This window comes from Onychomys torridus, chromosome 1, assembly GCF_903995425.1.
Source record: "Onychomys torridus chromosome 1, mOncTor1.1, whole genome shotgun sequence".
In the NCBI taxonomy this organism is placed as follows: Eukaryota; Metazoa; Chordata; class Mammalia; order Rodentia; family Cricetidae; genus Onychomys; species Onychomys torridus.
In genome coordinates, this window is record NC_050443.1 from 169,035,058 (window position 1) to 169,052,502 (window position 17,445).

At 37.5% G+C, this 17,445-nt stretch overlaps 1 protein-coding gene across 5 annotated transcripts in view; it reads right to left on the reverse strand.

Annotated features, from left to right (window-relative positions):
- Sorcs1 (sortilin related VPS10 domain containing receptor 1) overlaps positions 1–17,445 on the reverse strand; it is a 535,816-nt gene that overhangs the window by 93,357 nt on the left and 425,014 nt on the right. For all 5 annotated transcript variants that reach the window (XM_036172192.1, XM_036172212.1, XM_036172201.1 and 2 more), the window contains exons 10-12: positions 8,155–8,301; positions 770–872; positions 431–507 (exon numbers count right to left, since the gene is read on the reverse strand). In XM_036172192.1, coding sequence (XP_036028085.1) covers positions 431–507; positions 770–872; positions 8,155–8,301 — 327 coding nt within the window. The remainder of the gene's footprint in view (positions 1–430; positions 508–769; positions 873–8,154; positions 8,302–17,445) is intronic.

The following is a 17,445-nucleotide window of genomic DNA, read 5'->3' on the forward strand; positions in this document are numbered from 1 at the left end:
ATTACTCTGTCATTTACACATGAGATTTAAACATCTCAGAACACCACCTTGGTAATGGCTATTTTTGTCTCTCTTTGAGGAAGGAGAATTTAAAAAGACAACTAAGCTTTATGTGTGCAATCCACCCAGAAGGATCCAAATTTCTTACATAATAGACTTGGTGTTTCCATTTTCTTTTACATAAAAATCCTTTCCCACTTGATTTCAGATGTGTTTTTGTATAGACCCTTGATAAGAAATATCTTTGTCAGAGGATAAAAGCATCAACCTGCATTGGTTCATTCAAACTTTCATTAAAAGGAGAAAAAGAAACACATTATTCGTGTCAGGATTTATGTACAATGCTGTCTTTAGGTTTCTAGATTTGAAATAAATTGAACTGTGACTTAGAACTTGAGTAGGAAAACCCAGACCGAGGGTGTCTTCTTACCTGCCTCCAAGTGTTCCCTGCATCTGAGGAGACAAACATGCTGATGTCGCTGTCTGACAATGCAGACCCTATATTACCTAGAAAGAAGGCACGGCCATTAGTGGGAGGAGGGTTCTGAAAGAGCCAGGAACAGATCCCATCATCAGTCTGTACCGCCTGAGATGGGTATCAACTGCAAACTTCCATCTAAGCCGGGATTTTCAGTAGACTTGCTTCAGGTCAATGCTTTAGGTGGCTTTCAAAAATATTTTTAGCTTGCTCATTAAGTTCCAACACAGATGTCTTGTTTCTTAAAATAAGCACAGGTACAATAGCAAGCATAGCATGCATATTTCTTACCTGAAGCAACTATAATACTTGGGGCTGTGTCTCTACTGGCAATGATCCCAGATGTGTAAGGATTCTCAGAGACCTTGAGATGGAGGTGTAGTGAACAATAAGGCTAGGAAGAAGAGAACTGAATGTCATATAGGCACATAATCAACATGACCACTTAAAGCCCAGATTCTACAGTCAGGAACACTGCTACAAATTCAAAGTCAACCTGGTCTACAGATTAAGTTCCAGAGATTCCTAGAGGGACTCTATCTTATTTAAAAAAAAAAAATAGAAAACAAAAAGGCTTAGATTCAGAGCAACTAATCTCTCTATTCATCCATTTACTTATCCAATCTGTCTTCCATCTATGAACATCTTCATCTACCCATTGTGCTCATCCATCCACCAACCCATCATTATTATGTTCACAAATGTCTAGTGTGAACCAAGCATGTGGCAGCTTTTAGGTTGATGAAAAGAAAACACCTCCATTATAGCCATAATTTACCTAAGTTATATGTAGTAAGATAAGTATTTTAACAACTGTAAAATACTAGGTAGAACTCATAAAACAATTATGGACCAAAATGTTATTTCTGCCATTACAGATTTTTTAAGAGGACATGAGATCTTTTCATTGGCTACTGGGTAAAGAAAGTATTTTAGCCCTCCTAATGAAGATAGAAACAAAATATTATAAAACTCTAGATGGTGAAGAAACAAAGACCAGTTTGGAATTAAGACTGGCTCCTAAGAGAAAGTAAAACATGAAGAAGGATGGGTAGGTTATGGATTCGGGTAATATGATCAAGGTATTTGAGAGGACATTTGGGACATGAGCAATACCAATAACAAAGAGAAAGAGGGGGGTGGATTGAGTATCACAGTATGTAGCCAGGAAAGACTAAAGGGACAGTGGGACATGAAGCTAAGAAATGGGGGTGAGTTGACCTAGGAGGACTTGCAAGAAATCAGTTGGCAGCTCAGCTATTAATACCTCAGTGCATGGTCTCAGCATAGGAAATTCTGTCTAAGCGGCCTAACATCTTAAAACAATTGACACGGTATTGTCACCAGATTCTGTTTCTTTTTTAATGAATGCATGTTAACTATGTAAACTAATGAGTTTCATCACTGACATTTTCATACACACACACAACATACTTTAATCACATTTATCCCTTCTCTTATTTCCTTTTTGGTTTTGTTCATTACAAAAGTCATTCTTATAGGCAAAATGCAGTAGTAATATAATTTTAAATTAAAATTTTTGAAATTTATTTTTCTGTGCTTAGAGGCCTTGATCAAATTCTCTGATTAAGATATCAACATTTTCCAAAAAATGTATAGTATTTCTTATATGAATTTTGTTTAAAATAGTCCATATACTGAACTGTCAAAAATACAAGCTTGTGTCTGAACCCTCACTTCCTTTCATCTCTCAGGAAGATTACTTCCTAGTATTATTTAATTGAGTTTTGGGAACCACCAGTATGTCTCAGTTATTACTTTTATTCTACTCTGTAAGTCTCAGCCAGTGTAAATATTCAGGGAGCTTCAGGATTGCGATGATTAAATTTATAGAGGATGGAGTAAATGACAAAGCAAAAATGAAACTCAGGAATAAAACAGCCAAACACTACAAAATGAAATCACAGATCACAATATGGTAGCAGAATTCTCACGAACAACACAGAAAGTGAAGCCTTTAAGGAACAATGAATTACTTGTTTTGCATGAAAATTTCATGAAAAGCTTTCAAGGAAAGTTTCATGTTCATAAAGCTCTGAAAAAGAGAAGATAGCTCTGAAGGAGAAAATACCAAACACTTGATTTTTTATGCCCATCAGGAAGACAACCAAGGATAAAGATGTGAGCCACCTAGACCATGCTCAGACAGGATAAATGGAGCAATCACACCATGGGAGCTTTCCTGTCACCTGTAACTTATAGATCTTCCTTTGCCTGATTTATCAACATTTATTTTACTATGAATAATCCTGTATGATCTATTTCAGGTATGGTACAATTTTATCTTGCTCAGATAATCTAGAAATGAAAACAAATCAAGTTCTACATTGCATCTCCTATGGAATCTTACATATAATTTTAACAGGATAATAAAGGCTTATAATGTACAGCAAGGATGCTTTTTATGTTGTTACATGGAATATATTATTGGTTTACTGAGCATGAACCTGAGTATAAATCAATCTGAGTATTGTTGTCATAATCTTTATAGTGTTCAAAGGAGTGCATGGGCATTATCCCTAGATATAGAGATTTCATGGAGGGCCATTTAAATCACTCAACAGAGCACTGCGTTCATATACAGGGGAGTATCCAGGTCACAGTCTTAAGCCAGCTGCTTGCAAAAATTGGAAGATTGTGAGGCTCAGTTGGCATCTGAACCAGTGATTATTTGGTATGGAAACATGTGATAATGAAGAGAAGGGGGTGTTTCAATCAGCTATCTCAGAATTGCTCTCTGTCCCTGGCTTTCATAGGGCCAACACATTCATCTGAGAAGAAAAGGCAGCAGTTTAAGCTGTAGCAAGGTTTAGAAATGATCTCTGTAATTGTTCTCTCTCACATTTGCAGTACTGGATTGCCCCCATCTGGTGCTTCAAGAATTTTCTATGCCATTTTTTCTGTTTCTTTCATTTTATTTATCAAAGAGTTTATATGGCTGACACCAATGTCTCAAGAAAACCATGAGCAAGTGATTGTGCTTTAGTTAATATTTTGTATCCAGTCTGCTGTGTCAAAAATGATTCCATGAGTAACTAATATGAGGGTATATTGTAAGGACCTCATGCTGTTCCAAGTTTGTGGAAGACATGGGAAGAGTATTCTGAATTCCCATGTACATTTCCACCAGAAAAGGGCACTTAGTTTTCCTTTTTACTTCTTTTCTTTTTGCCTTCCTGTCTTTATTTTGATCATTGTCAAACATTATGCTCACAGCTCCAGTTGCAATAGTGATTTTTCCAGGATCATCTCCAACCCCAAAAGAATGAGATGTTTCAAGGGTGCTTCCTGATATTTCCCCCTTCCTTCAATACAAAGCAAACATGAGAATGCACACTGATACCAACCGAGGTCTGACAGCTGACTCATAGATGGGGTCACCAGCATCCACAGTCAGAAACTGTTCTTTGTGTCATTAATCGATTCATCAGCTTTGACATATTATGAATCTTCCCAGTGTCTCTGAGATACTAGCTTCTTAGTTTCTAACATTATCCTACTGAGGTACAAGGGACCTTGAGAATTGCATGTCATAAAAGACGACACAAAGGGAAGAAAGGCACATGCAGAGTTTCAATTGATTTCAGGGAGTCCCCAAACCCTGAAGCCCATTAGTGAACTTCAAGATCAAATTATCATTCTTTGCCTATCCTGGTCTTTTCTTTTATCCAACAAAAGTATTTTGACCAGTGTAAGTGCTCCATAAATACCCATCAGGGCTAAATCAAAGCTTTATTCCTTCATCTTAGATAACTATCATTCAATACCCCTGTCTAACTGAAACACTATGCCTTTCCATCTTTTTTTGTTTATTTTCTTTGTTGATGGTTGGTTTTCTGAGACAGAGTCTCAGTTGTAGCCCCTGTTTAGGCATAGGCATCCTTTGACTAACATCTTCCCCTTTATAGAACTTCCTAGCCTCTGTTAAGGGATATTTTGCTCTTTGACGTTGAGAGCACACTACTTGCATTTCATAGGTAAGTAGCAAATCATATTTGTCTTTTGGTTGTTGCTTACTATACTTAGCACAGTGTTTTCCAGTGATCCGTTCATTATCTTCTGCCTTTCAAGTACAATGGAGAATCACCTGCTGCTAAAAGACACATCCTCTGTAATAATAGCCTTTATACCGTATACTTATGGCAACCCATCCCTTTAGCTACTAATATGAATGGTATTCTATAAACACAAGTCAGTACTTCTGGCAGGCACAAGGCAGCTACTAAGTCCCCGACAGCACTCTCTAACACTTCCCCAAGCATACATGATTTTGTACATTCCTTATTCTAAATTAAAGCAAATAATTCATTTTGTGTTCAGTAAAGATTCAAACACAAAGAGGGACATCCTAAAAGGAGTTGTTTGAATATGGGGTACCCAGTACCACTTCAGTTTAGCACAATATGTGGAGTCCTAGAGTCTACAGAGTTGAGAATCTCTCACAGCAGCTCTCTACTCAGCTCCAGTTTTTTGTTTTTTGTTTTTGTTGTTGTTTTTAATAAGGGTGAAATGAATCGACAAAGAAGTCAGGGTCTCTCTCCATAAAACCCTGTGCTTTTCCCCAGAGGCCCAAGTATTTGCCACAGGCTCAAGTTGCTCACATATTGCCTCTTAGGAGTCCAATTCTGAGGCTTTGGGGGAAGGTGAACCAAGACCTGTTAATACCACATCTAATTATACAACAGTCTTCTGAAGAAAGAAATCCCAGCTGAGACTCTAGGCAATCAGTCTGAAAGTCCTAAAAATACAGCCCCAAATTACTCTGGATGTCTCATTCTATAGAATACATCTTGCCAGGGACATTCCATTTGGGGCTGTTATTCGGGACTTGTTCCACGTTTGTAACAGCCCTGCTGGAAAATCTCTTTTCTAATCACCGGTCTCTGCTTTCAGTGGCACTGTCACTTTCCACGTACTCACAATCTAAAATCACCTTTTATCTCCTCTCTGCCTCCTAAGCCTTAGAAGCTTTCTTTTCTCTTTTCTTTTCTTTTTCTTTTTTTTTTTCCGTCTAGGTATCCTGTAGTTCAAAGATTTTTCTCTCCTATTTTGTGCCTTTGGCATGATTTTGTGAAGTGATTTTGGCCTCTCTTTCCCATTTTCTTTGTCAGTTTCCCCTCTTTACTCTGTTTCCTGGTTTTTGAAGCTTATGTTGAACTGCTTTGTGCAAAAGGATAAATAAAGGAGGAATGTCCAAAGACTCTTTGGTCCTGTACATCTACATCCCAATAGTTCATGTGTCCTTAATCTCAATGAACCTCTTGATTTTGTTAACACTGGAGTCAACTTGAGTTCAGAAGGAGGATATTACAGCAAAGCCCTCAGTATAACTGACAGGAAATGCACAGCTTTTGCTAAAATCAAATATGAAAGTCAAACACCTTTCAATGAAGTGACTACATCCACCACACAAAACATACAAATACAGCATATATGTTGAATTCTTCATGAGGCAAGTTTGTATGATTCTTGATCCAAATTTTTAGAATTGTCAAAAATGGCCATAGTGTTTATATTGCTGAAGTATACATTTAATGCAGGAAGCTGGGAAAGAAAGTCAGCATGTAAGTGTGCTGATTTAAGATAGCTAAAATTATAAAGAAAAAGGATAATAAACAGACTTGACATCACTGTATACTCACGAAAACCACTTAAAAAGCAAAGATCTGAGTGGAAAGAAAAGACCTGTTTTGAAAATGGGGTGTTTTAAAAGAAATAATAGGAAATCCCATTATACATTATACATTATAAACTGTAGAAAGATGTGAACTCTTTTTTCTCCATAATCTTTGAACAACATAGTTCCATAACCTGTAATAGTTGGGTAGGAAGCTGACCTATTTTAATGTTACTGACCCACACCTTGACTAATATAGATATTCAATAAATACCTGTTACCTTTACTTAGTCAATCACTGGATCTGTGGACATTCTACCATAACTGACTATTTTTTCTCCCGGTAAGTAGCCAGTAATAACGATGGGGTCTGAGTTGGAGTTGAAATTTAGGACTGCTTTCCTGATGCACAATGACAAGTTAAATATAAGGTCAAGCTATAGCTGCTGGCATCCTTTTGAGAAAGATGTTGACCTGCCTACTGCTATGTGAGATGAACCCGAGAAATGGGTGCCCCAGAATAGTGGAACAGAATGAAGCAGAGTGAAGATTACATCAAAACTAGAGTGTAACGATAATAGATGTACATTTCGATGAGATAGATTTAGACAGAGACACATATATGCATATCTCAAGACTTTACTATAAAATTAAGCAATCTTTCCCACACTGATAGCTCTTTTATATGATCTTAAACATAACTCCTGAGTTGTTTTATAGAACATTGTATGTATTAACAATATATTTAGATTGAAAATTTATCTCTTCCTCCTCTGTTTCTGTATCCATTGATGCGCTGAGTATGTCATGGTCATCAGAGCCAATATGATACAACTAAGGAATGTTTTGTTTATAAATCTAGTCTCACTCAGAGAAGTAAGCTGAAAACTCGTTGATAGCACTCTCCATCTGTCTTCTTTCCCTTGTATCCATCATATCATTTAATATACAAATAATTTCTTGCCAACATATCTGATTAAGAAAGGTCACTGAAAGAAAGCCATGATTCAAAACACGGATATGGATAGCAAACTTTCCTTTCAGTGGTAATAAAATAAGTATCTTAGGCTTGCTTCGACTGCATATGGCTACTGATTCTACCTTTTTAAAATGAAAATGGCTATGGACAATAAATAACCATGTAAGTGTGACTGTGTTCCAACAAAGCATTGTGCAGCAAAACAAGTACTGGGCTACGTTTTCCCTACATGTCACAGATTTTTGCCAGCCCAGGCATTATAGACTCAAGCAGATAAACTGAACAGAATATAGAAGGAGGAAATGGATGCTGAAATCAATGATTCTTGACCATTTGTTGAATTATAAACTTCTTTCAAAATTATATGAAAAGTATCTGCAAGAAAATACACTCAATTGGCATTCACTTCACAAATTCTACAGATAAATGTATGTACTATTAGTTCTGTAACTGGTAATTTATCTTGAATTATCAGAAAGCTCAGGGAGCCTGCAGGCATTGGTGGTGCACACCTTTAATCCCAGTACTTGGCAGGCAGAGGCAGGTGGATCTCTGTGAGTTCGAGGCCAGCATAGTCTACAAAGAGTTCCAGGAAAGCTAGGACTGTTAACACAGGTAAAACCTGTCTTGAAAAAGAAAAAAATAAAATAAAAGAAAACTCAGGGCACAGCCTCAGAGATGAAAAACACGGTATTTCCCTCAAACTGGAGGTACTATCAGAAGCTGAGATGGAAGGCTAGGGATACAGCTCAGTGGCAGACAGAACAATTTAGCACAAAAACAAAACAGAAAATTCCATTGCCACCAACACCACCACCCAAAACATCAAACAGAAGTGATTCAGGCTAGAAACAAGAATCATGTAGTGGAACAAGAGTCTGGGACATGTTCCCATCTCTGACCATCACAAACGATAGGCCTAATCATTCTTTTCTTTGGATTCTGCTCATCTTTTTCATCAGCTGAACAGAAGTCCCAAAACTATCTTCAACATCATGTTGGACACCAACTCTAGTTCTTCATCATGTGGGGTATGCTGCTCCAGCATGCAGGACTCACCAGTAAACAGTGCACAGGGTCCCCCCTTAGGTCTGCATCTGGAGCCTGCAGCAAACGCCAGTCTCTGCCTTTGTTGTAAGTGATGAAAGTCTTCACTTGGTTGTCAATCTTCTTGTTAGCCAAGAACATTCCCTTTATCCCTGCTACCTGGGAAAAATTGACATGGCTGAAAAATACATTATTTTGAGAAAGGATTTTTTTTTTACATTAAAATAACAACTGACTGTCAAATTTTTATCTTAGTGGAAAGGCAGGATAGGGGTAAATGCTTAGATATACCTCCCAAGTTTGCTTGACACAAACCAATAGTCTTGTGCCCCCTGCAATATGTGAATCATAACACAAGTTTGATAGAAGTTTATCATCTTTTGTCTGTTTTGCTGTTATTGATGATGCTTATAATAGCTTTATTCAATTACCCAAAATGGTAAATAATCAAGAATTTCACTATGAGGAGGAAAGTAAAATAAAGAGTGGCATGTACAAACAGCAGGATATTATTTGACACTAAAATATACCATCAAGCCATAACATGACGAGGGGGCTGCAATACCCAAACAACACTAATAAGTGAAGGATGGCAACTGCATGGCATCCTGTAAAGGCAAAGCTATGGAGGCACAAAAAGATCAGCAGTTGCGAGGGTCTACTGTGGGGGGGGTGACTGGGTGGAGCACCGAGGATTCTAAAGACAATGAAATCATCATGTTATGATCACGTAATGGTGTATGTATGTTATAGGATATTTGTCAAATCCATGAAATGTAAAACTGAAACTGTGGTCCTTTCTGTAAACTGTGACTTTCATAGGTTTATCATCTGATGTTAGGATGGCTGAAGCCATCAGTCTCCAAAAGACAAACCTCAACACTTTCAAGCCTGTTGCTTGACAAGCAATAAGTAAATAGGGACAGTTTGTATTGTATGCTAGATAGCATGCCAGGTATTATATATTTTATCTCGCATTTAATCTTTGTAATAGTCTGTTTGGGAAATAATTGCTAATTCTATTTCACATCCAGGTCACACTGTCAATGACACAGAGTAAGTGTCAGACCTGGGATTGTAACCCAGAATGCTACAGTTTCAGAGTGCATGGTTATAATGACTATCTAAACTATTGAGGTATTTTCTGCACCAAGCAATTGAAAAAAGGCAGTTGAAGGACTCATTTTCTTTCTTTTCTTCTTCTTTTTTTTCCAAGACAGGGTTTCCCTGTATATAACACTCCTGGCTGTCCTGAAATTCTCTCTGTAGACCTGGCTGGTCTCCAACTCAGAAAGATCCTTTGCTTATGCCTCTTGAGTGCTGGGATTAAAGGCATGTGCCACCACTGGCCAGCAAAAGGCTCCTTACTTAATTATTATTATTTCTTTTTTTCTTTCAATTCACCAAATGTACTGGACATTAGAGAAAACAATTAAATTTTAAAAATGTAACTGTTTTCTTATCAAATAACCATTCTTTCAGTTTTGTGATGTTGTCTTCTTATCAAAACCAGTTGATATCAGAGGTGGAGAAATGGCTCACTGACTAAGAGTACCAATTTCTCTCCCAGAGGACATAGTTTGGTTCCTAGCATCAGCATGGCAGCTCACAACCATTTGCCACTCTAATTCCAGGGGTTCTGATGCCCTCTTCTACAGTCCCTGGGTACCATGCATGTTTGGCACACAGACTTGGGCAAAACACCCATAAACAAAAAAATAAAAATAACAAATAAATAAACAAAAATGTTGCTAACAATTAACTATGGAAATGCTTCCTCATTCTCTGTGCTAAGGATAAGAATTAGCAAACTATCAGTCAAAGATCACTGGTAGATTATCTTTTCAGGAATTTTAGCTTTACCAAATACATGTTGATCCCTGTGAAATGATTACAATCCAGTGAAACTGGAGGTCAGTGAGGGAAAGGTCCAAAATGTGTTGAATGATACATCCCATGTATACACACATTCACTCATTTAATGCCCATCATTACCACAGTGGTCAATAACCACATTTTCAGGATGAGAAAATGGAGACTTAGATTACATTTGGAGCTAGCTGCAGCATACACAGGGAATAAAAAAAGCAGTTAAATGAAATTTTGGAGTAGTTTAACTGAGCTTAGACCTTTTATACTGTAATGTGATTAATTTTAAGTGGAAGAAATATGCAGAAGTTGTTGCTTTGCCTGTCCTTGTTAATACAGAGCGCTATGCTCATTCTTTTGCATAGACGCCTTACAAGGATTGCTACAAACCTGTGTAACAGCTTTCATTCCAAGTCTCTGCAGAAGGAAACGGGTGTTGACAAATTTTAATTGTTTTTTGATCACAGAGAACAGGGTTTCATATTCTATTTGACTTCCAAAATTCTTTCAGCAGACAGCTCAGAGTTTGGCAGTTCTAAAAGGCTGGGTCTCAACCCACAGTAGACATGCATTTCAATTCTGTTTTTGACACAGGCAGATCTCATTAGCCTTTACCTGTGGATTGGCATCTGTAATAATTTAGAGATGGGCCAAATCTGTACTTTTTTGGAACAAGATTGTTTAACAAATAAATGGTGTAAATGAGTTGTTGAAAGGAATACTTTTAACTACATGGGAAAGAAGCCACATTCTGGGCAACAAACAGCCAGAACAATTTCTGTGCATTGTTGAAGGCATAAACTCCAGGAGCATTCTACTTCCTGACAACTCAGTGTTAATTACCAATGATATTTAGTTATTCACTGTAACAGCTCCATAAGGGCTGCTTCCCAGGAAACCCAATGTTAGTTTTGCATATGTTCAAGAGGCTGTTACATACTTAAATATGACCACACTGCCAGTTCTTTAAGAATTAAATTGTATAAATCAGAATTTTCAGAAGGCCCTGCTGGTCTTCCCTCTCAACCAGTATCTAGCCAGATGTGAGAAATGATTTAGTCATTCAGTCCTCTATAGGGTTTCAAAAATAAATGCAAAAGGATTTTTTTTAATGTTACCTATTCTAGCTATTTCATTATCTGCTTCTTCCCCACCCACCCCCACGCCGCACCTGCCTTCTCTTCTTATTTGACAAGAGTCACAGAGCAAAGGACTATGTGTTTAGGAGCTGGTTCATTGATTTGTAGAAGTGGTGACTTTATTGACCCCTGACTGCTTGGCATTATCAAATGCCACTTGAGCAGAGAGCTGGGCTGTGTTATTCATCTCTGAAAGTGTGGCCTTCAGGTTTATCTTGAGAAATAAAAACTTGGCAAAGAAGAGGGAACATGTGTCAATGGGGATAAAAGCTGAAGAGAGTCGGCTTATTTTTCTCTTGTAACCAAGGTGACTCGTTTGAGTTGTTTTTCGTTTTAATTGTTTTTGCTTCTTTACCTTGGCCTGCAAAGATGGTCAACTCTGTCTTTTACTGCTCACTGTGGGGTGATTAAGGCATTGTTTTTCTATGTTGCTCACTGAAATCCTTTGAATTATGCTCCTTATTCCAACAAATTCAAATAAGGGTTTGTCATATCTTACTTAGACTATCCATCAATTCTTATTAGAGGGGCAGAGTTAGTGCTCAAAGTATGTGCATGTGGGTATCCATGTGTGTACCTTTATTTTTTTTTTTGTGTGTGTGTGTGTGTGTGTGTGTGTGTGTGAGAGAGAGAGAGAGAGAGAGAGAGAGAGAGAGAGAGAGAGAGAGAGAGATGTATGGGATCATATTGGGAATAGTACAGTATATTTACTTTGCCACATTACCTTTCTCTGTACTTATACTACATGCATACTTAGGATGGAATGGAGTGGAGGAATCGCAGAAGATACAGGAAAGAATATCCAAAGTTACAGCTTCACACAGACACAGAATTAACCAAGAAATATTCTGTGAAACATCCTGACACTGGGAGTGTATCTTCTTCTGGAAAAAGACCTGTTAAATTTCATACCTATTGAATTCGGCGGAATAATCTCTGAGAATGCTGACAATGCCGGAAGCGACTTTTCGCTTCTGGCTTCTCATACAAAGGAGTTTGATTCCAGAACTCCCAAAAGCAATCCAAAGTTATTTATTGCCGTTTAACATCTCAAGCCAAGATATCATTTTGATTTGACTTTAAATGTGAAGTGCTACAGCTCAAACACCAAGCTGAACAGCACACTTATTGTCTTCAAAGTGCTGTATTCCTTTTCCCGCCTTGTTCTCTGTTCATGCTGGTCACCCTGAAATTTCACAGACAATGTACTAGTGTACTTCTCCCTCTTTGCTCCTCAGAGACAGCTCAGTACACCTCTTCCAGAAGTCAGGATGTCTCCATCCTCATTCACTGCCCCAGCACTTCGGTGTTCTTCATTTTGCCTCTCATAAATATAGTACCATGTCTTGGTTTCAGTACTTTGGACTCATCTAAGAGGTAATAACCTGCCCAAAAGTTTCTCTAGTAGTCTTTAAACTCTTTATTGGAAGTTAAAGTGACATCTACCATCATGATCTTTAAAGACAATATAAACTATGATAATTCACTACAACTTCCTTAAAAATAATTAATTGTACAATCACTTTGTATAAGGGATCCTAGTTTTGTTTTATCAAGATAGATAGTAAGAGTTCTTTACTAGTTAAAACAATAACTTTGGAAGGCATAGGGAAGAAGGACTACCATAAATTGAGTCAAGCCATATCTATAAACTATGACATAGTCTCCAAAAAATCAAATGAAACAAAGACTATAACAATTAATTTACTTAAATTTATTGAGTAAATAAATGCTAGGTGTGAGAGGCCTTTTAAAAACTTCAATACATGAATCAACTTACTGTATTCTGTAAATTAAAAATTGTGATCACTTTGCAGGTGAATAAGTAAATATTCAAATGTAAATCACCTGCCCAATGCCATTCATCCACAGACCTAGACTGTCCATCAGTCCATCCAACTACTGAGCATGTCTCATGGTTGTCTTGTTTACACAAATTTTCCTGTTATTCTAGAGTATTGTGAGAGAAATATCACACTAGCATATCATGCTTATAGGGACATTTCAGTAATCATTCTTTGATGCCTTTACTCTGTAGTCATTCAGGAAATTCCTGAACGTATGCTTCATTCCTTTCACCACTGAAGATCTAATAACCTGAATATTTTAAGCACTTGTCTCTTCATCTATCAAATGGTCTTTGAGATTTAAAATATGCTAGATGCTGGGCAATTCGTTGATGATTTAAAGGAAGGATATCAGACATCTTCCTTTTTAACATTTATTGTCTAGCAAATCTTCTCCTGTGTCAAATTTTCATGTGTTCCAAGTGGAGGTAAAAATGGGAGGCCTCTTGTGCTGGAGTGTTTGCTTATTTCTTCCTCTGATGCTGATTGGCAAACCATGATATCTACCTTCTCAGACTTAAATTGCAAATCTTAAGTGTCAAATTTGAAGAAAGTAAATAAAAGAGCTGTGGCGAGAAAGAGACATTTTCATGGTCATTTTTCCTTGTGTTGGAGGGTGGGCTGTTTCCATCCTCTAAGTACAATATCCTAGACAGAAAAGATGTGTGTTCTGAAGGAGTTAGGTATGCCACTATAATCAAAGTACTTACTTGACAAAAAAAAAAAAAAAAAAAAAAGGAAAAGAAAATTCTGATCCTCCATCTCATGCCCTGCCCACACCACTGCCCCACTGCTACTGGTGATTGAACCTGGGACTTTGTGCATACTGTTTCAAGTATTCTACCATGGAGCTACACCCCTAGATAAATATTATTTATTCTTCTAATACCTGATCAAATAGTACTCTTCTAGAAAGACAGTAGCCTATTATACATTTTGTAATAATTCTGACTTGGATGGGACAGGGTTTGTATTTTCTGCCTCTGATCTAAGATTTTAAGAGGCAGCTTTTCTTAAGAAATTATGGTATACTGCTATCATCATGATGGTTGAGTTTTCTCTTTTAAAGAAGAGTTGCATATCATGTGCAGAAGACACAGCCTGCCTGCTGCATAACTTTTATGGTGCATGGCATGCCTCACATTTTATGCACTCTGCACTTATCAGCCAAGTAGTTTCACCCCCAACCACAGTCCTTCGCACTCAGCTGCCCTGAGCCATCATTTTCCAGTAAGCCAAAGTGCTCTTCATCATCATTAATTAATTTTCCCTTCCCAAAGGAGGAGTGGCATTGTCCAAAGCTGTCCAAATCCCTTTCATCACCCATACACACACCTATGCTGGAAACCACAGTTCCTAGACACACCTATTACATCTCTTCTGCTCTGGTCGAATGAAACATGTTCTCTTGTGTTATTCAACCCACATGGTCACTGAAGCACTCATGTTCTTTGGGAATAATGGAATTTTAGAACATTTGATTCCATAATTTCCATACATATAGACTTCCTTCTACAAGACAAAGTTGGCAGCTATATGCAATTATTATCTGTATTTGTTTCTAACTTTGGACTTGATTCTGAAAGTCTGGACACAGGACTGAAGCAACTGATTGTGTTTCTCACTGCTTTCTTCTTCCTGTTTTTTTTTTTTTTCACACATCTGGTAAGACTAAAGCTATTTCTCTAGACTTAATTTATCCTTCAATCTTTATACTATTGAACATCCACAATCAAACACAACATGCTAACCTTTCAGGGGAGATATGGTACATTGTAGCTGAAAATCTACATACCCTTAGATTTAAGCCCTAAGTTTGCTCTGTCACCTTGTGGGAGTGCCTGGGCCTTCTCACCTCTATTTAATTTACAAGGAGAAATTGAGTGTAATCATCCAAAGTTCATTTACCGGTCAAATAAAAGAACTATGGAAAGTTCTTTGTACATTGTTTTGTACATGACATCCCAAAATATTAACTATTATCACGAAACTTTCTTTTAAAATCCATTTCTGGGATATTTGGCCCATAACCAAATTTCTGAGCTCACATTTCTACTCCTCCTTGAATAGAGAACATGTCAAATAGGTAACTCATACTATGAGAAAATTCTGTTATTTCATTAACTAAGCCACAGTATTGTCTCTAATTTTTTGTTTTCATCACTTTCATATCATATTACATATACACACAAAGTTGTAGAATTGAGAGCATTCTCAATTCTCAATAGCAGTTGCACCCAAGTGACACTGTGTGTGAAAGAAATGATTGAATTTAACAGGAACTGAGTTATTTTTCTGTTTTCCACAAAGCTCCCCATGTGTTTGTATACTTGAGCTACAGTCCCATCTATGCCCTTATACAGTTTGCATTTGCTAAAATGGCTTCATGAGCACACACATTCAGGAATAACAAGTTACTGGAATGCAGGAGCATAGAAAGGAATGGCATTCTCCTCCAGCACCCCAAATGTGAACAGACACGTACTCCATGAATCCTATCTCTGTCACACTCACCTCATATGATGTTCATTTCTGATACTTATGAATTCATTTATGGATTCTCTTGCTTTTCATTTATCTCTAAGCGCTCATCATTCATTGCAGTTCTACAGGAAAATTCACACTGGCTGAATGTCAGCTTCCTGCTAGCCAGAGCAATCAGATTTAAGGGAACACTTGGGCCAGGCCTCAAGTCTGCCAATATTCTTTCTGTCTAGGAAATCAGCAGATATGGTACTGCTGTCCTGCTCACATCAATTTCAATTCAAGTTGCTCTGAACTGTCAAGCTAATCAAACAAAGACTCTTCCTGCCCCGGGATGCAGAACACCTTTACATAATGCAAGTCACACCACTGCTCAGAGTGATGTTAACAGGAGCCAGCAGTTTCCTTACAGGTAGTCAACAGCACGAGGCAGGAGGGCAAATGCAGGACTGATGACAAATGGGTCTTTTGTCCAGAAGTCATGCTGCTGCTGCTGCTCACCCATACCCCTGCAATGTCTGACTTCATAAAGCCATGTGTTAAAATGGTTGTGAATAGTTTATAACAAAGTCACTCCTGCCTGGCTTATTCATCTGTTCCATCATCAAGGGACCAATATTGAATATGGTCTTGATTTCTGACAGAAAATAAAATTAATCAAGAGAATCTGTTTTTTAATTGATTTGGGAAGAACCCATTTGAATTAAAAGGGAAAGGGGTAATCAGGAAGAAGAAAAAACCTAAAAGTGTGTTATGTTTCATTTGTTTTTAGTGTTCCAGAGATGTTTATTGATTTGTATAAATCAAAACATGACTGACATTAGCATCTTACTAAAATTTACCATTTACTTCTCCAGTCAAATATGGCCACAAATACCCAGCAAGACACTTTGGGTGACTTACCTGATTTTCCTGGAGTAGTGGATATATATTCTTCAGGTTTTTTTGTTTGATTGTTTTTTATCTACTCGTTCCTCTTCCTTATTTTCTATTTTTTTAATTAATTTATTTATTTCGCATCCCAGTCTGATTCTCCCCTGGTTCCTTTTCTCCCAGTCTCTCCCCCAACAGCCCTCTGTTCCCAGCCCTGCAATTCACACCCCCCCCTCCACTTCTGTTTAGGAAGGGGCAGCTTTCCCATGAGTATCAACCAAGCATGGCATATCAAGTTGCAATAAGATTAAGCACCTTCTCATATATTAAAGCTTGGCTGTGAGGCAAAGGATAGAACTAGGCTCAGGAAACTGAACTGGATCTTTAAGCAGGCACAGCCCCTAGGACTTTACATGGGCTATACACTCACAGATGTGTCTATTGTGCGGCTGGCTCAAGGCAAGAGAATTCAGGACATTTCAACAAAATATACTTCAAGTTTAAATGTTCATAGGGCATTTACAAATGAGGAAAGGAGTGCCGAAGTTTATTCTTATTTGTAAGACAAGTACCCAGTGTTAAAATTGTCAGGACAATTGCAATATGGAAAGAAGCAGAAATCCTCAGTGCTGGAGATGTGCTGGGCATTTAAAAATGTGGATATGATTTAAGATAATCAGAATAGAATGCTAAGTGGGGTCTAGGCACACTGCAAGATGATATTAATAATTCTATGCTTTGTTAAAGACATTGTATTTCAGGCATTATGGTAGTAGTTAATAAAGTTTAACTGATTTCATCCTTGGAGCAATTTACTGGGTACTATGTTCATCTCTATACGCTCAATAAAACAAGTGGCATAGAAGGTATACACTTGTCTTGAGAATACATTTCAACAGGAATAGCAGTAAACTAGAACGCAAATTCAGAGAGCATGGATTTTAAAAATGTCATAATATAAATCGAATTTTATCTAGAACATTCTTGACACTAAATCTTTAAACTATGTAAATGTTTTCTAGAATAAATGTTTAGTTGGAGGATGAAATATTGGACACTATATGTAGCTGAAACATGAAATGAAAAGTTTT